The sequence below is a fragment of the Protopterus annectens genome, chromosome 16.part0 (genome assembly GCF_019279795.1).
Source record: "Protopterus annectens isolate FY-2018-M chromosome 16.part0, PAN1.0, whole genome shotgun sequence".
Taxonomy (NCBI): domain Eukaryota; kingdom Metazoa; phylum Chordata; order Ceratodontiformes; family Protopteridae; genus Protopterus; species Protopterus annectens.
Genome location: NC_056750.1, coordinates 678,251,528 through 678,274,804, shown reverse-complemented (window position 1 = coordinate 678,274,804; position 23,277 = coordinate 678,251,528). Strand labels below are relative to the sequence as shown.

Here is a 23,277-nt window from a genome sequence, read left to right as displayed (position 1 = left end):
AAAATTATCCAACTTCATGCACACTTAGATGTGCACAAATTTGATATCCTCTGTATTACAGAAACATGGCTCAAACCCTCAACTCAGGACCAGGAAATTACCCCTCCTGGATAGAACATCCTGAGATGTGACCGCAAAACCAAAAAGGGTGGGGGAGTAGCCATTTTGTATAAATCAGAACTCAAAGTTTTACCCTCCAATACCTTCCTACCCACAGATACTTGTGCTGAAACCCTTATTGCCAAACTCCAAATCAACAACGTTAAATCTATCTATCTAATTTGCTCCTATCTTCCCTCTGGAAATAATATCAAAACCCTTGAAAACATACTTAGTTGCCTCTCTACCCACTTACCTCAGGAAACCATTGTCTTAGGTGATTTTAATATAGACTGGACTAAGTGTAGCTCCCCAAATCCTATCTATAACATAAATCTCTATGGCTTCTCACAAATAATAACCACCCCTACTAGAATTCATAAACCAAGCAGTAAAGAATCCATCCTTGACTTGATCCTTATTAATAGTCATCCTGAAACTTACAAACCAGGTATCCTTCAGGATGATATCAGTGACCATGGTCTAACCTATATAATTAAACAAAAAACTCATAGCCCAAATTGTAATACTTTCAAAACCTCTCGATCAAAAAAAACTTTCAACCAGAGAACTTCCAAAATGAACTGAAAGCATGTGACTGGACACCACTGCATCATATGCAACTCGAAGAAGCAGTGACCTACTTTAATACTAGATTCCTTCAGATCCTAGATTACCATGCCCTCTGCTGCACCTCCCAAACCAGGGCCAAAATAGCCCCATGGCTCACAAAACAAACTAGGCAAAAGATCCTCCTAAGAAATAAAATTTGGGTCAAATGGAGAGCCTCTAAAAACCCATCAGATCACCTTCACTTTAAACAACTGAGAAATGCCACCAAAAAAGACATTCTACTAGACAAAAAAAAATTTACCTTCACCTACTACAAACCCACCAACAAAATCCACAAAAGTTCTGGTCAGGCATCAACAAACTACTTCAGCCTGGACACTCAAATACACCCACCCCATCAGGTATCACCCATAATAACTCTAAGCAAATTGTTGATGCCTTTAATAATTACTTTACTGAAGCCATTCAAACTCTAGCTAATACATTACCACCTATAACCACTTCCCCAGTGAATACCACCAACAATCCAGTTCCTACTTTTTGTATACAACCTGTACTTACATCCCTCATTTGCAACCTCCTTCAAAAACTCAAACCTTGCACTCCTTCTGCTGACTGCCTACCAGCAGACTACCTGCAAATTGCTGCTAAAGTCATTGCCTATCCCATCTCCATCCTTATAAATAGATCTATTATTGAAAGCACAATCCCCTCCATATGGAAAGTCTCCCACATAATCCCTCTACATAAAGGTGGGACACCTACTGAGCTCTCCAACTTTTGACCAATCACCCTACTCTCCCAAATAGCTAAAATAATGGAAAAATGTATCCACCAACAACTACTTCACCACCTTCTACATAATAATCTACTTGCTAACTACCAACATGGCTTTCGATCATTCCACAGCATAACTACTGCCCTGCTATCCTTTACTGACTGTATAAACAAAAATCGTAACAATAGCTCTCTTTCCTCTGCACTATTTATCAACCTCTCAAAAGCATTTGACATGGTCAACCATCATCTGCTTATTAATGTATTAAAAGCCCAGTCACTTAACCCACAAGCATTACTCTGGTTTACATCTTACTTAGAAAACAGACAGCAAGCTGTGCTTTGGGATAATAATCTTTTTTCTCCCCTGCCTGTGAACATTGGAGTACCTCAAGGTTCTATTTTAGGCCCTCTTCTCTTTTCAATGTTTATTAATGATCTAAATGCCAAAATCCCTCCAGCCACCTGCATTCAATATGCAAATTACTCAACTCTCATATGTTCAGCCAAGTCGACAACCTCGCTCCAGACCCTCACCCAGACAGTATTTAACATTGTTGAAACTTGGTTCATGGAACACCGCCTCTTCCTGAACCCCAAAAAAACAAAACTATTGCTCTTCATTCCTACATAAACGTCACCACAAATTCACTTCTCAGTAACCTCTAATAACGGAACTAGCATTTCCCCTGACACTACAACCTGTCTCCTGGGAATAACAATATACAACAAACTTAGCTATGATGACCATATAAATACTACCATAAAGACCGTCAACAGAAAACTAGGCTCCCTTTATAGAATCAAACCCTTCCTTACCTCAATAGCTAGAACCACTATTGCTCAAACCCACCTGATCTCTACCCTTTTCTATGCTTCAGCCATATATATCAACCTTTCTAAGAACAACCTTAACAAACTATCAACCAGCTATAATAACATAGCCAGATTCGCCACTGGCTCTCCCTTCAGAGCTCACCACTGTCACAACCTCAAACAACTGGGATGGTTAGAACTCCAGAACCAACTACTTTGTCAACAACGTGTTATCACACAAAAGATCCTCTACCACCCTAATAATACCCTGATCCTCACTAATCTAATAACTCCCTATAAAAATCTTGCAACATTACGCTCTGCTAACAAGCTTCTAGTTTCCACTATAAAATCTAACAACAAAGCTGGGGACTCGCTTTTTACCAACACAGTGGGAAAAACCTGGAACCAACTTCCAAGTAAACTCTCAACTCTTACTTCCTCACTTCTTTTTAAAAAACACCTAAAAGAATATCTTAAAATACAATGGCTCTGTCCTTGCTCTAACCCAGACTGATACCTCCACTGCCCCCATTGTACTCCCTATACTTCTCTACTCTATTGTTCTATACTGTTTTACTCTACTGTTCTATGTTCCCTACCTTATTAACATTTAAGGTAACCTAACAAGATTTTTCCTTCTAGTATATTAAAAAAATTAACTCTTTTTTTTTTCTTTTATTTTCTCTCATATGTTGCTTTTTCTCAAATTTTAATCTCAGCTTAGACCTACTATTAGACTCTGTGCAAATTTATCCTTTTGTACAATCAAAACAATGTATAACATTCTCTTCTTACTATTGCATATATTCTATGTTTTGTTACTACCTATACAATTGAAACAATGTATGGCATTCTCATGTTACTATTGTATATATTCTATGCTTTGTTACTACCTATGCTTGGAGCTTTTCTCCCCGGGCCTCTACTGAAAATGGACATATGTCCAGTTAGACTAGCCCGGTCAACAAATGTAAAATAAAATAAAATTTGGGGAATGGAAGTGACTTATTTGGAGTTATGCAAGTATTGCAAAGGTGTACCTCTGAAATAAAATGATAGCTGGTGTGGGACTGCAGAATGGACGTAAAATGGTAAGATCACAGAGAGGCAAAAAGTGGCCTTAACGTAACATATATGCATGCTAACAAGGAGAAGAAAGTGGGGTGTCATTAAGAGGTTGTAGACTTAATAAATTGGATTGTGATGCTAAGCAAAACAGTGAGAAGATGGACATGACTTTATATGGAAGATTAAGTAGAAGGCCAGTGGATTATAACAAACACAACCAAAGTTTAAGAGAAGGAACAGAGTTAATTCAAAGGGTCATGACAGTCCCACTGCTCTCATATCCTTTGCGCCTTACAACCTATTTATCCTTTCTGCTTGCAGCCACCCCTTCAGAGATATGCCTGCAGTTTCTCAAGCCAACCATTTAGAGATTGCTTACTTAGATGTACCCATTACTTACTCACTGACTTAAAAGTGTGGAATGCCTGGGACATGTTACCTCGAACTTGATATAAAAAGTAGTGCTGCTCTGAGAAAAGGTCTTGTGGAGAGGGTCAAAATCATTTAGGTAAAAATTCAGATGAAAAAAAAAGTTCTCTCTGATTTCCTGAACAGTTTCTGCTCACACTTTGAGATGAGATGTATTCAGATGAAACAGCTGTCACAAGGCCCATCTTCCTTGTAATCTCAGCTGCAGCAAAATGCTCTCTCAAAGTAAGAGCAAAGCACACATTGCCATTCTATAGTTCGCAGGTTTTCCAAATATATTAATATTCCCCAACCCTTTCCCTGGAAATGAGTCCTTTAATTATATTTGCTTAATGTTCATTGGCTTAATACAAGTATAATTGCATCAACTGTTCCATGCTTCTCCAGGGAAAACAAGCAAGACTTTTAAATCATTAAGGTGAGATAAATTAGGATGTTTCAAAGAATTGCATATTCCTAAATTATGACTAATTCCCTTTCCTTGGCTATGCTACATCCATGCTCTTCTGCTCTTAACTTTCCTTTCTTTAAAAATTCATTTTTCTCATTTGCCTGTCACTATTACTCCTAAGGGACAATAAGCTGTTTATTATACAATTTACTCATTTTCCGTTGCCTCCTTTCTTTCCCCATCCTGTTATAACAATCAAATTCTTCCTTGGGAGAAAACCATTCATGTCCATTCCTGCCTCTCATAATCAGAATCTAAGCGACACACACTGATTAGACTGAACAGGTTTATCATTATTTTTTGAAGAAAAATATTTTACTTAATTATTGCTTGTAAATAAGCTTACAGATAACCATATTATCCCTAGACATTCCATCTTACCCTTGAGTATAAACTTGTTATACTACAGTTTTTTTTTTTTTGCCAAACTTATCTGTCCATTTCTTCTTATTTCACATACAATGAATGTTATCTTACGATTTTCTAATGTTCATTCTATTTTTCTGACTTCTGCTGATAATGCATCATGTATTTCCCATTTGCTGTAGACATGTATACAAATGATTGTACTTCCACAAGCTGTTCTGATATTTTGCTTTTAAAATGAAATACAAATTAAAGATGTGTGATCACATTTTGCTTGCAGTAAAGCTCAGTGTTCAAACTATACTTGTGTGCATTTTATTGCTGTAAAGAATATCGTTTAGAGTGTCGGCATTTGCAGCACAGAATCTGTCCTAACAATACAAAAGCAGTCATTACATATTTCAGGGGTACATATTTACCTGAAGGAAAGCCCTCAAAGGCAAGGCACTGACTCCTTAAGAGAAAAGGAATAGAAATGTAGTACAGGGCATTAAGGCTTCAAGATGGGAATAAGCCTTGTTTTGTTGTCCTAGATTTAATTTCCTGACTATCCACTTACAGATTGTGTTACTCTGAACAAGTCACTTTTTCAGGTAGTACTGGGTCACTCCTGAAAAGAGTGGTTGGCGCTTAGGTGGCTTATTTGGTTAGCAAATGAATAAGGCACTTATTATAAGCATCAGTGGCGAGGATTATCATTTGTCTACAAAAATACCCCACCCATGCTATGTATGTTTATGTAGCTGTTTTTATGACAGAATAGGTATTATATGATGCAATAGGCTATCGAAATGGTATTAGCAGAGTGGGTGGAGTTTTTAATGGAGTTTTTAATGATGTTTAGTTTTTGATTGGTGTAACAATGTATTTAAACTGCTGAGTCTGTTTTATCTGTTATCTGATGAAGCGGATGTTGGATTTACCATGAAAGCGCTTATTTCTGTGTATCGCATTAAAGATTATGATCAGTTTTTCCTGCCTACCATGTGTTCCTGATACTCTCATACTTTTTTACTATTTGATTTTTATTTGTGTATCTGGATTTGCTCTGGACTTGGTGACAATATTTTTAGTTCTGAACTTTCAATGGTATTAAAGTTCTTTGTCGAAATTTTGTAGAATCTGGTTAAAGCTTGAGAGAAGGTGGCAGAAGTTTGTACAACATTAGGAAAAGATTTTGCTTGGCACTCATATCAGAGCTTTTCTCATACCGCTACAAGCATTCTGATGTTCAACACCCTTAGTGCTGCGGTAGCCTAAGCTCTATATCCTGCCAAGGATACTGCACCCTACCAACCACCCAAAGCTCTTAGCCCCTCCCACACAGTCAATATGGCTGCCTATAAACTAATCCCTTATTGATTATTAATACCATTCTAACACCATTCTGAGGACTACAGAAGATATTTTGTTAAATGGAGACATTTTTGTTGGTCATAGGAAAGCATTTAATTCTATACTGCACCATCTTCTTACGGAGTTAGCAATCTATAGCTTACAGCAACACAGTAAAAAATATTTTGATATCACTCAGATACTACAAAGTTTAAACATTTTCTCCACTTGCAAAACCTAAACTTCTTATTATAGGTATCATTTAAAATCCAGTCTTATTTTTCTCTTATTATGTAGATAATTTCCCTTCATGCTGACACTTGTGTAAGTTTTTTTCAGTTTTAACTATCTCAATGTCAGCTATTGTCTCCACTGACCTGAGAATGACACTTGAAATATTCTTATTATCTTAATGAACTTCCAACCAATTCAATCAAAATGAAAGGCTAGAAAAATTGGCTGTTTTGTCAACATGAAACAGACACTTTCCTATGCCTGTCATGTTGTGAAATGAAACATCAAAACAGTTTAAATGCCTGGACGTGTGGTTAGATTATATTTTCCCATTTGCTCACCATCTTAATTCTTTCTTCCCCAAAACTACTTAAGAACTAAGGGTAGACTCAGCATCATCTGTCCTAAATCCAGCCATTCCCTACACAAAAGGCAATAGCTTGTCCTTCCCAAGACTGAATTGATCTTGGAGTATATCATGTGAACCAAAAAAGGAAGCATGTACTTGCTCTGAAGTCTTAAACATCACAACTTATAGGTCAAAGCTTGGGTCTGAAAAGTTGCTGGATGCAAAATGTTTCAGTGTCAAAGTGAAAAATATTGTCCAGTACATTGACAATTACCAATCATAGCCACAAACAGTACATTCTGCAGACTTACCTATTTAGTTATGGTTGTGTGACCCTGGAATTAGTCTATGTAGGTAAGTGGTAGAACTGAAGGGCTATATCCCCCTGCAGAAACATAAGCTGAAACATTTTAGGTTTTGCTATAATGCACTTTTTGTTCTTATGGACTGATTTCTTGTTTTGTTATATAAGTTTTCTTCTTATAAGGTTCAAAAGAGGATGATTTTATTTTGTTGGATTTGCATACCATGGATGTCATGGTCTGGTCTTCAAATCTAAGACATGACTGTACTTCTGGAATCTGTTGACCCAAGAGTTTAGAAAGTTACTTATTCTGATTTACTTGTATTCACAAAAAAACAGCTTAGACCTGCACTCCTTAGAAAGGGCAGCTTATGGAATGGCTTTATTACAAGGTATGCTGTAAATGTCTTCCACCCATAGAAATGGCAATACTATCTGGAATCTGTGCAGATATGCAGATGCTGTGGAATTACTGTTATGCAATTACAATGCTGTCACTGTTACAAAAAATGACAGTACAGTTGTAAATATACATATCTGATAACAGCTCAGTGTATTAGTAAAGCTACCCTCCTCTCCATCCTTCAACAAAAAATGTATATTGTTTTAAGATGATGCTTTAATATACTATTTCACAATTGCTTTGACTGGCTTTACTAATGTAATACATAGAGCACTGATTCTGCTCTGAAAACAAGAGAAAGTTTCATAGGTTAGTACTAGACTAACTGCTCTTGTGGGCCATTTTAAGCATAGGGATGTGAAAATCAAACCCTGAATCCTTGTGTCTGTAAGGTAAACACCTTAACCATTATGTCAAACTCTCACTCCCATAAAGATTGATACTTGGTTAACTGCCCTTGTGAGCCAATTTAAGCCAAATCAGTTATCCCATGTGAGAATCAAACCCTGCACCTTGTGTTTGCAAGGTAAACACATTAACCAACATGATTACTGCCCAAAATAATATTGATACAGCCAGATTCATATTGAATAACCTGGCTATAACATGATTTTAGTGCAAGAAGCCTGGTGATTATGCTTCGATATCTGGAAAAAGACAAATCAGTTAAGTACTTCTATAGTGTGAAGTCCAATCTTAACAAATATTAACCAGCTCCAACTTTAGTTGTTAAGATCAGGTATTGCACCAGACAATTAAATTTGCCAGTACTGACCATCAAACGCAATGGCAGAATTAAAAACAGATTTCTTGTTGTCAGCAGTCTGTGCCAGTATTCCGTCCCTGACTTTCAGTAACAAGAGTGTGTGTTACTGCCTTAATGAAGGTGCATACTAACTGCTTTATGGCTTGGAAAGCTGCAAAACACTTGTGTTTTTTTTCTCTAACTAGTAGTACAAGGAGCAGTTAAAGCTCACTACAAAGAATTACAATCAGATTTCCAACCATAACCCTTTATGTCTTCTCAACATGGATCCCATGATTCACCTCTTGAGCCGGAAGCAACAGAGAAATGCAAAAAGCTCCTGAAAAGAGGATGGATCGGCATATGGAGATAAGCATCCTTGAGATCCAGACACACCAGAAATGCCTGAGGTAGCAAGAGAGGAAAAACGGTCTGAAGGGACAACATCCAGAAGGAAGGCACCTTCAGAAAAGTGTTTAGATGAGAGGGGTCTAGAATCGGTCTCCAAGTACCTTCTTTTTTGGGCACTAGAAACATTCTTGAATAAAACCCCGTCCCCCACTGGGACACAGGCACCTCTTGAATAGTACCCTGAGACAATAGATCTCAAAGAATCTCTGGAGAAAAAAAGAAGTTGCTCCCAAGAAAGCTGAGAAATGCCCATAGGAGGAGGATGGGAAATCTACACCATGAAGTACCCTTGACGAATGACTGACAGAACCCAAGAATCCTGTGTGATTCAAAGCCAAATAAGTGGAGAAAGAGAAAGGTGAAGAGAAAGAGGAATGTAGCTTGGAACACGTGGATATTCAGACAACACCTGGTTTGTAAGGAAATGAAGGCTTTAGAATCCCTGCAGTCTGAGTGGCCTTAGCAGGAGGAGCCCGTTTAATACTCTTTTTACCTTTAGCAGGAGGGAGAGATTGCCTACGAACAAAGGCTGGCTTAGAAGGGTAGTTTCTCAGAAATTTAGGCAAAGGAGAAAAAGACATGTTTAAGCTCTTGTAAGGCCTCCCCCCCTTGTCCTGAAGAGACTTAAACCAGCAGCTGCTTCCCCAAACAAAAGTTTAGTATCCAGAGGGGCATCCAGTAACTTAGCTTTTGTATCTTCAGTAAAGGCTGAAGCCTAAGCCAAGAATACCTCCTCAGTAGTGAACCAAAAGCAGCAGTCCTAAAAGAGGCATCTGCTGCATCATAACTAGATTTGGTATAATGACCAACTACTTAAGAAGACATCCCTAGCAAGATATGAGCAGAAGAGCCAACACATACTTAAATATATGTGTCTGATAATTAATACCCCTAAAAGCTACAGTAACAGAAGTATAAGCCTTCTTATCCAGCCTGTCCATGGTTCTGCTGTCCTTGTCAGAAGGCAGTAACTTGGACAAAGGAAGTGAGACGACTTACCAGAGGCTGCAGACACCACAGAAGGATCAGCAGCAGGACATGTGAACAAAAAGGAAATATCCTCAGGCACCCTGTAAAACCTATTGGACTTCTTGGGAGCAGGGTGCAGAGAATGAGGTGCTTTACAGGCATTGCAAAAAAAACATCTAGTAAAGCAGCTAAGACAGGTGAAATAGCCACAGATTTAGGAGATTATATCTGCAGTAACACACAGTACCTCCTGTGGATATCAGAAACCTGGGCACAATCCCACTTAAAAAAGTCCATCATCCTAGAGATCATGTCCCCATAGGAAATTTCCTCAGAAGGAGTATCTGGACTATTAGATTCCTCCTCCTCAGATCTGTAGTCTAAAAGAGAAGGAATCTGGGTAGAATAAGTAAGGGATTATTCGTCAGAATCCAACTCTTCCTCACAAAGTCCTTGGACCTTTTAGGTGAAGAGGACTAAACAAGAACAGGAACTGAAACCCCTTGTGAAGGCCTTAAAGACAGTAAAGTGTTAAATAACCCTTGAGTAAAGGCCTGACAGCCACTTTTTGGAGCCCTAGAAACAGAAGAAACGTGTTTAGTTTTCTGTTTCTTTTTTAAGGGGGCATCCATCCTAGAAAACTGAGAGGGCTCTGACTCAGGATGGCATTCCACAACCATAGTAAAAACTTCTTCCCTTAGCAGAAACTGTGGAACTCCCCTAGACCCCTCAGAAACAATCAACCGTGGTTCCCCCTGAATTTCTGAAATGGACACCTGCAAAGCCTTATCAGACATGCTGCCTGCCAGATCCTTGCTGGCCTCCAAATTGGATGCTGCAGAGGAATCTGACAACACAACCAGGTGAGTCTCTGAGTTTGTAACAACCTTGGGAGAAACCCTCAGCAGAGGCTGGACAGCAGAAGTCTCTGGTCTTACCTTTTTCACTTCCTTCTTCCATCACAGCTGACCCGCATGACAAGAAGTTCCATCCATAGTATCTTTAGCAAGAAGCTGGTTCTCAAGATACAATGAAAGGGTTTTTATTTTAATGAAGGGTTTTCTGGACAAACGCCTGATAAATTGAACAAGACATATGGTCGTGAGAAGCTCCTAGGCAAAAAGAGAGATCACTTATTTCATACAAACCTTTCATTCAACACACTAGAAAGATATTAAAAGATTAAGCGAAGTGGTCTTTATGGCGAATCTGTCTTTCATACTGGCATTTACCCTTTCTGGATGACATTAACCCAAACAGCACAAAACAAATGAAGTAAAGAACAGAAACCCAACTGGGTACTTATCTGCAGCAGTGAGGACTTCAGCAAACAGGAGTAATCACAGGAATTCCAACAAACAGGAAAAAAAAAAAAGCAAAGAAAACGGACAGAGACAAACAGGCCGATAGTTAAAAATGGCATTCAGACTGGCAGCAAAGAATTTCTGAGGATGGTACATCTGAACATCAACTTTATGCCCTATGCTACACAAGGAGTGCGGAGGTGATGTTCAGTGTACCTTAAAGCAAAGGTAGACTGGCCGGTAGACAGGCTCCATGGCAGGGAATCCCATAACTTATGAATACTGCAGCGGTGAGCGTAAGGACATACAAACATACGCATATATATATATATATTTTTTTTTTTTTTTTTTTTTTTTTTTTCCCAGTTTGATTACCAGGGAAGTCCACTGGGCCCAGAGAGCCTGTTTTTAGTGGAGGCCCAAGGAGAAAAGCTCCATGAAACAGATTACAATAAAGATAGTCCAATGAAAATAAAAGTACAGGTAGAAATACATATCAAATAATACAAAGCATGAGCAATACTGCCCATTGTGGAAAAATATTGTGCAGATACATTTTAACAAATTCACACTAAGTCAAAAGCCATTTACAGTATATTATATATACACACACACATAACTGCTGCGATGATGCAGCGGTTAGCATTGTCACCTCACAGCAAGAGGTACTCTTGTTCGATTCCTGGCTGGACCACTTTCTGTGTGGTGTCTGCATGTCCTCCCCGTGGTCGACCGACGTTTGAAGACATGCAGGTAGGTGTGTGCATGAATGCTTGTGCCTTCTTTGAAGGTTGAGTGTCGGGCTGGCAACTTGGCACCGTAAAAATCCACTGCCAGTCATTAGTGGACCGGAGTTCCCTAACTGGGAAAAGCTGAAAGAAAGTAATATATGCACACACACACACATACATACATACATACATACACACGTCTGTGTGTGTGTGTGTGTATATATATAGATATATATTTATAGATATATATATATATATATATATATATATATACATACACACACACACACATATACATACACAAAAAGAGAGATCACTTATTTCATACAAAACTTTCATTCAACACACTAGAAAGATATTAAAAGATTAAGTGAAGTGGTATAAATGCTCTTCTGAGATGCACTTGTGTTTATGTATGTCTAACAATCTACCTCAAAATGGGGGAATGTTTTGTTTCTGAAATAAAAAGGACACAAAATGCAACTGCCGTCAGTAGTCTTTTCAGTCTCTCATATTGCCTGATTTCCTTACATATAAGTAAGCAGTAGGCTAGCTGCCCTTGCAGGCCACCTTAAGCCTAGCTAATTTTTTGTTCAAAGGTGAGAATCAAGCCCTCTACCTTGTGTGTGTGAGGTAAACACTTTAACCATTATGTCAAATCCCAACCCCTATAGTACTATGGAGTATGAAAGGAAAGCTGATGGAAATGAGAATACTACGAGGCCGCTGATGGAAATGGGAGAACTATGGGCAGATTTCAACAGACCTGCTCACAGAATAAGTGACCACTTATGCTCAGAGCAGGTTTTTTGGAATCTGGCCCACAGTGTCTGTTTACACATCAGCTTTACATCGAAGTAGATCACAAACTGAGAGCAAGTCATTTGTAATCAGGCCAGACTTACACTGGGAGCAACTCTTTTGGAATATGGCCCTACATCTCCTCTCTTGCCTTATTTTGTATTTTCAAAATGCCCAGTGCTACAATGAACAGCAATTATTATAAAACAAAATGACATCAATATAAACATTTAGCTGCTTGTTTGCCAGGTGATGTAATAAGCAGTCGGAAAACTTTGGCGTAACCTAGACAGCAGCTTTGGCAAAGTGAATTAAATCATTCTTTGCATTTCATTTCCAAATTGAAAACATCATAACTGATTTTGTCTTTGATTCAAATGAACATGGACAAATTCAACTGCAGGTGCTGAATATTTTTTACTAACGTGCTATTTCATAATTACAAGAGTCATTGCTCACTATTTACTGCAGTGATATCTTTAGGCTCAAATGTACTTAGTATTTTGTACCCCAACATCAAATACTAGACAAAAAATGACTGATCATTGTTTTTATGTTTTAATTCATTACGGCAGAGTGCGCCTCCAGGCATTTCTGCAGTTAACTCCTACTGCAACTCTAGGTGTCAAATATTCCTTTTTCATGTTCCCATTAATAATTCCAAAACCATGCTACGCACAAGGTATCAGAATGTTTTATCGTGAAGCAAACATGATAGCAAAAACAATTGTATTTATATTTGACCCCTGTCAATGAATATCTGTTTCAACTGTAAGGTGATAACTTCAGTTTTTTACAGGCTCAAACCACAACTACTTGGAGTTAAAGGTACACACTTAAAAAAGCTGTACTGGAGGGAATGAGTTAAGAGGTCCTTTATCTCAGCTGTAGCAGCCTTAGAGTGAGAATATTTAAGGGAGGTAGAACACATGGTGCGCATGGGGACAAATACAGAGAGAACAGATTATGATGTGAAATATATTTTAAGACAAAGAAACCTGCTTGATAGTAAAATTTAATGCTATGCACCACTTTAGTCTAAATCTTGAAATTAACTGGAAGTCAGCAATACATTAAGTGTTTCTTATATTTTTATTCATGATGCTTGAGTTTTTACTGCTTTTAACCAGTTTTATCATTTGTTAATCATTTATGCAGGTGTGGTTTTGTTAGTATACATAAGTGGATGGCATTTGCAATTAAAATATAACTTCTTTAGAAGGTCAATGTGGCTGAGGCACTAGAAGGCAGATTAATAAATTTCAGTTCCTGGATCTTAGTGGTTATTTGTATCAGTAAGTTAAACTAATTATAATTGATGTAAAAGAAAACAAATACCCAAGATTGCTAAAACTTTGGAATAAAATGTATTACTGCATAAGAAAAAGTACATGATGTCAGTAAAACTAGATAGGTCTATGTGTACAAGGAAGTAAGCACCAGAGAAAATGGCATTTTAGACTTCTAGATAGTTTACAAACTACATGTTTGGTTAAAAACTATGAGCCATAAATTTAGAACATAAATCATCATAATTATTTAAAGCAATATTTAAAGCATTTTATTTCTTGCTAAACAAATGTTCCTACTTAGTGTTTTTATTTGTGTGTCCTTCATTACTTAACAATTCTTGTAGATTTTTAGAGCAGATGTTATTCTGTTATAACAATGTTTTATGCTTTTTATCTGAGCTGTCTGACAGCCAACAGCCCTCCCCCTGGCATGCCTGGTCCATTTATTCCACTGGGGTTAGAAGTGGTCATAGAAGGCTATCAATCAGGGAGCTTCTTGTCCTAAATCCCTACTACCTCATGATATTTTAAGGGTTTACTACAGTGCCACTGTCTCCAGCCATCCTTGCATGCACAATTTCAGTTACAGCATTCACTACCTGGAACACTTAGATTTATCACAGCCTTGTTACTGTTCACTAAACATTGCTGCTCCAGAAACAAAACCTCTAGGTGTGTGCAGCTGAAGCATTTTATCGTAATTTAAATTATCTTCTGAACTTCTGTCTTAAAAATAGAAATGTACATGGGATACATTTTTATTTGTTTTACCTTTAAACAATTCATGGTAATATCTAAAAAAAATGAATACTCTTAACTATAGATTAATCACTTCACTTTCTGTTCAGGCCTTTGCAGAATAAATATGCCAATTAGTCTTAATCTGTTGTCAAAACGTAATGGTTGTGCAGTGCGCGCACGTTTTTTTTTTTTGGGGGGGGGCCTCAAAAACACATCTACAGCTACTTCAACAACAATTTGATCGGCTAGGAATATAAAGCATCTGGGGACAAATGCTCCATATTTGTTGCTCTGCTCTCAGGAATAAACATTATTTGCATTTTGGAGTTCAGTACACAGAATCTAAGGAAGGTAGTTACTCACTTGGTATGACAATGGTCTCCCCAGGAGGTGCTACAACAGTGACCGGTATATTCACAGTTATCGATTTTTCTGATGTTTGCGTCAGTCTCTTCACATTCTTCTGATTGTCTGCATCTTCAGGTTGTTCAGGCACCTGTTTCAAGCAACCAGTTGGAGGGGCCAGCAGTGTAGTGGGTAGCGTTCCTGTCTCAGTCTCGGTCTGATTTTCCCTGACAAAAAGAAAAGCATACAGTTTTAATTATACCACGTCTAGGGTCAGCAGACTGTAAAGGGGTAAGTGCACATATTTCTCCCTCACACATGACAGATTGCTTAATGGGATGAGAACATGGATATGATAAATAAGAAATGTTTTCTACTGTAGTGGCAATTATCAGTTATATAAAACAGGGAAGTTGCCAGGTGCTTAGTATCTAAATAGAAAGAAATGACAAAATAAGTCTAAAGCTGCTGTAACTACTAACCCGATGCAACAGTGAAAATTGTTATTGTAGGCCAATATCTTTTCAGCATCTACTATAAAATTATGCCAACCAAATACAAGCCTTCTGGTATTTTACCCGATTTATAACATGAAATTACATTTAGAAGGCAAACTAATTTCAGTCACAGGAAATTATTAATTTACACACAAGAAAACAATTTTAAAAGATCACTTTTATTACAAGTCATGTTCGTGATTGCCACTTGTAGAAAACCTTAGTTAGATTTGAAATGTAAAAAAAGTTGATGTAAAAACTTATATCAACATATATCAGGGTTATTCCTTCTGCATTTCTTCTAAAGTATCTTACCAATTATTAATTTTGATTGATTCTGAGTGCAAAATGAAAAACTGCTCAGTGTTCTGTGTGAGTGCTCTTAATACAAGTGAGTCTGCTGAGTGCTTCCCGGGCAGTTTGTACATAACAGTTATGGTGACGTTACTGAACACACTGTGCCTGATGTAGTTATGCTGATGTTACCAAATAGGTTACCCACATAGCTGTTATTATGAAGATTAGGGTCAGATTACCAAGTTATACATGTACTATTATTAAGGTGAGGCTACCAAAAACCTACATCTATATTAAGCATAGTATCTGTACATACCACATATTCTGTCAACCACACACAATAAAATATTATACATGCTTTTTAACTTCTTGAAAAATGCAAACACTTAGCCAGATAGGAGAGCTCCCTTTCACAAACTGGACCTGTGAGTTATATAAACCTTCACTGCAATCTACACAAATACAGAGTAAACTATTATATGCTGATGCTGTTAAAAAGTCCCAGCCTACGCTCAAAATACCCAGTAAATATAGAGATAAACATAAATCAAATAATACACTACTAGCACAATAAAGCGTCACCAAGTAATTAACCACTCCAAAAGTAGTGCACATAGATTATAGGTTCATAGTTTGATACTAGGCTATCTGCCCTAAGGCATTTATAAGCCTAGCCAGAGTGTGTTTGGCTTTCACCACCCTTTTAGATTTGTTGACTGTGCCTCTGTATAGTAGGTCACAGAAGGTAGCCCTATTAAGGTTAGTTTACCATACCTCTGTCTAGCAGGGACACAGAAGAGATCTCAGGGGTAAATTTACGATCTCCCATCCACTCGTAAAGATTTCTCTTGAATAGGGTCAGTGAGGGGCTCTGCATAACATGGATTGGGATTTTGTTCCAGAGTGAGGGGAGCCTCTGGGACACGAATCTGTCCCTCCAGCATGTCCTGTTTATTTCTGTGCTGAGGTTCAGGTCCCTGGAGCGTGTAGCTCTAAGGGATTTGGATTTCCTGAGGTGGAGCATGTCCATTAATTCTGGGTTGGACATGGCTTTATACGTCAGACACAGATTGCCTCTGAGTAGGCGGTATGCAACTGAGTAGAGCTGGAGTTTCTTTAGCCGAACTGCATAGGGCATCTGTTTGAGTCCCTTGATCCTCTTGGTGGGGTACTTTTGGGGTCTTTCCAGTTGCTGCAGGTGTCGGGTAAGGTACATCCCAAATGGGGCATTGTATTCAATTATGGGCGTGATAAATGATGAGTAGAGGGGCACAATGACCTCTCTTGATCTAGATGTGAACCCTTTTGTGATAAGGTGGGCTATATAGAAGGTCTTTCTAACCACTTTGGCAACGTGATTGTCAAAGGTTAGATTACTATCTACTTGGGTCCCCAAGTCCCTAATTACTTCTTCTGTACTTAATGGATTACCACCTATGTGGTAGTTTGTGGGCACTTTGTTTTTCTCAAAGGGGATAACTATGCACTTTTTGGCATTTAACTTTAGGCCATGGCTCTGGCACCAGTTGTCCGTCTCTGTGAGACCCTTTTGGAGGATGCTTGTGTCAGCCGGAGAGTCGATTAAGGCACCCAGTTTGCAGTCATCCGCGAACTTTGTCAGCCTGTACCTCGGAGAAATATATAACCGAACAAGAGAGGTCCCAGGACTGAGCCTTGTGGGACGCCACTTGTAACTGGTTTAGAGTCTGACATGGCACCTGCAATTCTGACTATGTGGGATCTATCCCTGAGCCAGTTTGCAACCCATCTTGTGACATAGGGGTTGATATTTAAGCTGGTGAGCTTATTTATGATGCCCGAGTGGGGTATTGTGTCGAAGGCTTTTGCGAGGTCCAAGTAGGCTGTGTCAGCTACCTTCCCTTCATCTATGGCTTTGGTAACTGCTTCAAGAGGCAAGATCTGCCCTTAAGAAAGCCGAACTGGGTAGGATCCAGTGTCTGGAGGTTCCCAATCTCCTTGTTTACGATTTCCATGATGATGTGCTCCTTAGCCTTGCAGACCAGGCTTATAGGGCGATAGTTTCCGGGGTCCGTTGTGGCACCACCTTTGTGGAGCGGGAGCACTGTTGCTGTACGCCATTCCTTGGGAACATATCCTGTAGTAAGGCTGAGATTGAGCAGTGACTTTATGTGTGGGTTTAGTTCTTCTTGGAGCTCATGTAAGACGCAGCCCGGGACACCGTCTGGTCCCATTGATGCTGTGCCTTTTGCCTTGGAGAGGGCATCTCTCACCTGAGCATCTGTGATCTCAGGGAGGCTACACTCTGTTGGGATAGACATTTGCTCTTTTGGGGGGCAAAGTGGGGGAGAAGTTTGCACTGAACCTTTCTGCCAGGATGTTGGCAATGTCTGTGGGTTAACTCTGAGCATATCTGGGAGTTGCCTCCCAGGTTTCTGACATAACTAAAGAAGGCCTTGTGATTATCTTTAGTGTCTTGTGCAATTTTTCTTTCGAAGCTGGCCTTAGATGATTTTATGAGGGATCGTAGTTTCTTGCTAGTACTGAGAGATGCCTTCCCTTTTTGGGATTTTGCTCTATCATGTAGTAGCTTCCTCCTTCTGTTGTAAAGCTTATTTATGGCCGGGGTCCACCAGACAGGTCTCCTACTTTTGGAGGAGTGAGTCTTGGTTTTATTTGGGATAGTATGCTCCATGCATTCCTGTAGGTGTCCATAGAATGCTTTTGTAAAGGATTCTGCATTTTGGGCTGTATTTTCCACTTGCCCGGGGGCTTTGAAAGATTCCACCTTGGTTTTGAGAAGTGTGAAGTTTGCTTTTGAGAAGTTCTTCACCGTGGCTTCCTTGGCTGGGGGTGGGGACAGAATATGGATGTCCACTGAGATTAATTTATGGTCTGATCTTACCATTGAGGGGTATACCTCTGGTGTGGAACATAGAGACCCCATGCTGGTGATGACCAGGTCCAATATGTTTTCCCCTCTTGAGGGAGTGGTGACCAGTTGTTCCATAGCATTTGAGTTTATAAATTCTAGGAACTGTTGGGCGAGGGTGTTCGGGCTTGAGTAGTTTTCCCAATCAATGTTTAGGTTGCTGAAGTCACCCAATATAATGGTGTTTGGAGAAGCCTTCATATTCTCCAGTGTTCTCCTGAATGCCAATTGGGGTTCCTGTGTTTGGGAGGATGGTCTGTAGCAGGCTACAAACTGAAAGACAGTTTTGCCCACTGTCAGTTGCACATGGATGGTCTCCAATACTTCGTGCAGTGCCACTAACCTGGAGGTGTGGGTATCTTTGATGAATATGGATACTCCCCCTCCTTTTGTGGTTCAGTCTGAGTTTTGGGGCCGAAAAGCATGGTATGAGGTATAACCTGGTAGTGCTGGTGTGCTTTCGGGAGCCTTGAACAAGGTTTCTGTTACTGCACAGATATCAATATTCTACGTACTGAGGAGAGTCTACAGTGCGTGCATCTTGAGGTTTAGACTTCTGGCACTGAGCAGCATTACCCTTAGTTTTTTTTTCTTTGAGTTGTCTATGGAGGTGGGTTTGTCTTTTGAGCCTTGCCTAAAAAAGGCACTATGGGGGAGGCAAGAGCCTTTGCCAGTATTCGAAAACCCAGGGGTGACAGGTGCAAGCCGTTCCTAGCGAAGCAACGTGGCTTGTCGAGCATGTCATCCCAGGCTGACAGACACTGGATCCCCTTTGAATGACACCAATACTTTAGCCAATTGTTAAAATTGATCATTTTGTCTTTATACTGTGGCATCATTCTTGGTGAGGGCAAGATGCTACACTTTCAACTAAAGGGTACTAGTGATTGGTCAGACAAACTGACTCAACTTGCATGAGACTGGACAAAGAGAGTGTCAGTGAGTTACTTTTCAAGAACCAGGCTCTCTCATATATCAAAGGCTCTATAGAACCTTATGCCAAAAAATATAATTATAATATAGGTATGAATGACCTGGCATGTAGAACCCTGAAAGAGATACAGTGAGACATGACGGAGCTCTCCGTGCATGTCACAAAAACAGGTAAGACCCTGGTTTTGAGTGGAATTTTTCCTTCTCCTCAAATGATGCCAAAGTACAGGAAAAAGATGCTTGGCTTCAACAGTCTTGTTGCTTGGTGGCTGTCATTCTATGGGATCCGGTATGTGTTTGCATGGGAGGAGATGGTTTGTCATGGATGGCTTGCACCTCTCATTCAATGGCTTCCACATGCTGGCTAAAGCCTTTGCTGCCCCTTTAATGCCTTTTTAGACAGAGTCCAGCTAATGGATCTCCCACTCCAAAAAAACAATAAAAATAATGATAATAATAATGAGAAATGAGGTACCAAACTATGTCTGGGAGACTCTGTTCAATGGCAGGAACCAAAACAATGCCTGATTTTGAGGCCTTGCTGCATATTTGCGGTGTATTCATGTGTGTTACTACATAAATCTGATTTCAAAATACAAAAAGGACTCTGTCCATTCCAGGGTTTTGCACCTACCACACCTTTTGGTTGGATGGTACTCTGCAGTGGAGTATCCATAATTATAGTCCACATCACTTCTAGGAAGATCCATAGAAAATGATAGAAATCCATGTCATACTAAACAGGACCAGCAGATCACAACATGTTGCAAGATGCACTTTATACACACAGAAAACCATCTTAGTTTCCTAATTACACTGAAAGAACTCAAAAATCAACAGGAATTCCATTACCCTAGCAGACTAGCTACTCAACGATAACATGCCATACCTACACTTCACTTGTAGGTTATACCCCCAAATTCCTTGGTTTCATAAACAGAAACTCCGTGGACCAAACTGTCAAGGAACCCATTAGAGACCAAAATATTCTTGACCTGGTTCCATTTATTCCCCTTGAACTCCCTTCTCTAGTTAAATTTGATCACAAACTGGTAGCTTTTTCCTTCAAAATTTGCAAACAGTTGGATGCAAACATCACAAAGTTGAAAGATTTTTAATCAGCTATCCTTCTATATCCTTACAATGATGTCTCAAAATAAAAGTTTAACCTTATTAGCTAAGGTAATGACAAAACAAGTAGTTGCACAAGCTATGTACATGTAGACAAATGCACTGACCTCGCAGTCCCTGCCAGCTCCAAACAAAATGGGAAATTTTAAAATAAACCAACCTAGCAGTTAACATGTATAACTAAAAATTACAATAAAATTAAAAAGCTTCTTAAACTGTTTAAGCAGAACAAAGAATGACAAATGAACATAAGTATTAAAAAGACATCGAAGAAGTAAAAACACCATTCTCCAGTTTGATTCTTGGCCGGGGTGCCTTCTGTATGCTGTATGCATGTCCACCCTGTGTTTGGCAAGACTTTTCTCCAAGTGCTCCAGTTTACTCCCACATTCAAAGGTGTGCAGTAGGTGGACTGGATATACTAAACTGGATGTAGGTGTGTGTGCATGTGGTGTGGAAGAAGAAGAACAGCAGGGCTAGCCACCTAGGGGTGTGAACATTAGCTCTAGACGATGGTCACTGTTGATGTGACTACAACTTGTGCAAAAATGTGGAAAAGGGGTTGTGGGTTGATGGCTGGATCAGGAATATAAATGCTTTAACTGAATTTAGATTATCATTAGAAGTTAAAGACAATTACGAAACATTCTTTAATTGTGTTAGGAAACTTAGGAATAGCACCCAGGATTGTTAATAGCAAACAAGCGTATAAAGTTCATCCCCAGAACAACTATACAAAGCCCACATACCCCACAGAGTTTCAGCCCCAATCATAACCAGAGGTTAGTTGAGGTAAAGGAAAGTCTGAATGAGGAGGTCATAGTTTGACTCAGAGGGGCTACAGCCAACTGGCACAGTGTGTCAGAGGTAGTGTAGAACAGAAGAATGCCAAAGAAGCTGAAAAATAAGGTGTACAAAGCGGTGATGTGACCAGTACTACTGTATGGTACCGAAACCTGGGCAGTAAAGGCAGAGCAGTTGAGAAAACTATAGATAATGGAGTTCAAGTCCCTGAGACAGCTGCTAGGATACACACTGTGGGACAGATGAAGAAATTAGGACATAACAACATAAGCTAAATAGTTCCAAATACAAAGAAGGTCAGAGAGAAGATATTATGTGGTTTGGGCACATGTGCAGAAAAGGAGAAGACAATCTGGTGAAGATGATTAGGGAGAGACAGGAAGAAGGATTTAGGGTGTCCAGCAAAATGTAGGATGGCTTGTGAGAGAGAAGACCTGCAAAAGTCAGGCATGAGTGTAGAGAAGGTAGGAGAGTGGCATCGAAGAGAGAGAGATGGCAACAGTTGGCACTACACCCCACCCCATTTAGAAATCGGGAAAAGGGCAGCGATGATGACGACATGCTAAATGAACAACAAAAAAAAATCCATCATCCATGGGGCCTGATAATATACCCTCGCTTAATGAACAGTACAAAACATGCTGTATTGGACCCACTCCAAGAGCAGTTCAACCTGAGCTAAGCCATTGTTTCTGAAGTATGGCGCACAGATGTTGTGATGCTGCTTCACAAAGGTGGATCTGCCACTAAAACTGAAAAGTACACATCAATCAGCCTGACTAGTCTTATTTGCAAAGCCAAGGAACATATCATAACTGACTTAATTAATTATATTAAAAATCTTACAAGGCTTGATTTCCCAGCAGGTTGGCTTTGTCAAGAGTAGGTTATATTTAATGATTTTGGTCTACATCTCTGAGAGAGTAGGTCAAGCCATGGACAGTAGACATGATGTCCATACAGTATAACTTGACTCGCCTAAGACTTTTGACACCATGCCATATGCTAACATAAGCTGCATTTGCTCCAAACTAACCCCTAGTTAGGTATATAACATGCTGTTTGAAGGATATAACCCTTATGGTGAGGGTGGCAGGAGCATCCACAGTAAACATGCAGATGATCAGTGCTGTTCCTCAAGGCTTCGTGCTGTGACCTCTGCTGTTTGGCAACTAGGGATCTTTTGCTAACTAAATTTGTGGATGACTGTAAACTTGGTGTCATTCTCAAGTCCCACTCTGATATGCAGAAGCTCAAACATGAACTGGCACATAACAACTGGTCTTCAAAAAACAGGTTAAAACTAAAGTACAATATCATTGCATTTGGTAAGCAGTCCCTTGATCCATCTTATAGACTAGACAACACCCTGCCTCAAAATGAAGGTGTGACAAGAGATGCTGGAACATGGGTAGATAATTTCTTTGTCTTTGACTATCATTTTGCTACAGTGGTTAGGAAGTTTTTTTTTTTTTACCTGGCACAGCTGGGTGCAAAAGGAATTTCATCTAGATCTATAGAAGTTCTTATACCTCTATATTCTAAATTGATCAGAACTATAATACAATGCTCCTTTTTGGCTGTATCATAGTTGTCATATCAAACTGGAAAGACCACAGAGGTTCTTAACTAAAAGAAAAATCACAGGCTTAAAAGGCAATCTGTGTCTTGTCTAATGAGCCATTTTGGATCCAGTATATATCCACAAATCAAACAGTCCAACTAACTCAAGGACATCAAACAGACCAAACTAGGGCCACTAGCAGCACATCTGAATTCACTGTGTTTCTGTTGGGGGAGTCAGCTATACTTTTTTGCTTCCTCAGACAACAGGAACTTCCTCTTTTTCACCAAATGCAGTATTTCAGAAGTACCTCAGAAAGCTAGAAGTTAGAAGTGTAGTCCCAAGTAAACAAGATACAAAGGTGGTACTTAATTTATTATACTACCAATGTGAACAAAAATGGCTGTAAAAGCATGACTGATATTCTCAAAGCCAGGTCAGTACATTTATGCATTTATATGATGTCAGTAAAACACAGTAAGCAGCATGGCATTTCCCCTGCCCCATTCTCTTTAAGGTAGTGTATACATTCAAGATATCGTACATTATTATGTTTGTAGAAATGAGATCATGTTGGCAGCGTGGCTAAAGTGC

The 23,277-nt window shown here is 39.3% G+C and overlaps 1 protein-coding gene across 1 annotated transcript in view; it reads right to left on the bottom strand.

Annotated features, from left to right (window-relative positions):
• Window positions 1-23,277, bottom strand: part of CACNA1B (calcium voltage-gated channel subunit alpha1 B) — a 3,578,581-nt gene that overhangs the window by 1,149,185 nt on the left and 2,406,119 nt on the right. Inside the window, exon 22 of the mRNA XM_044058770.1 lies at window positions 14,565-14,773. Coding sequence (XP_043914705.1) covers window positions 14,565-14,773 — 209 coding nt within the window. The remainder of the gene's footprint in view (window positions 1-14,564; window positions 14,774-23,277) is intronic.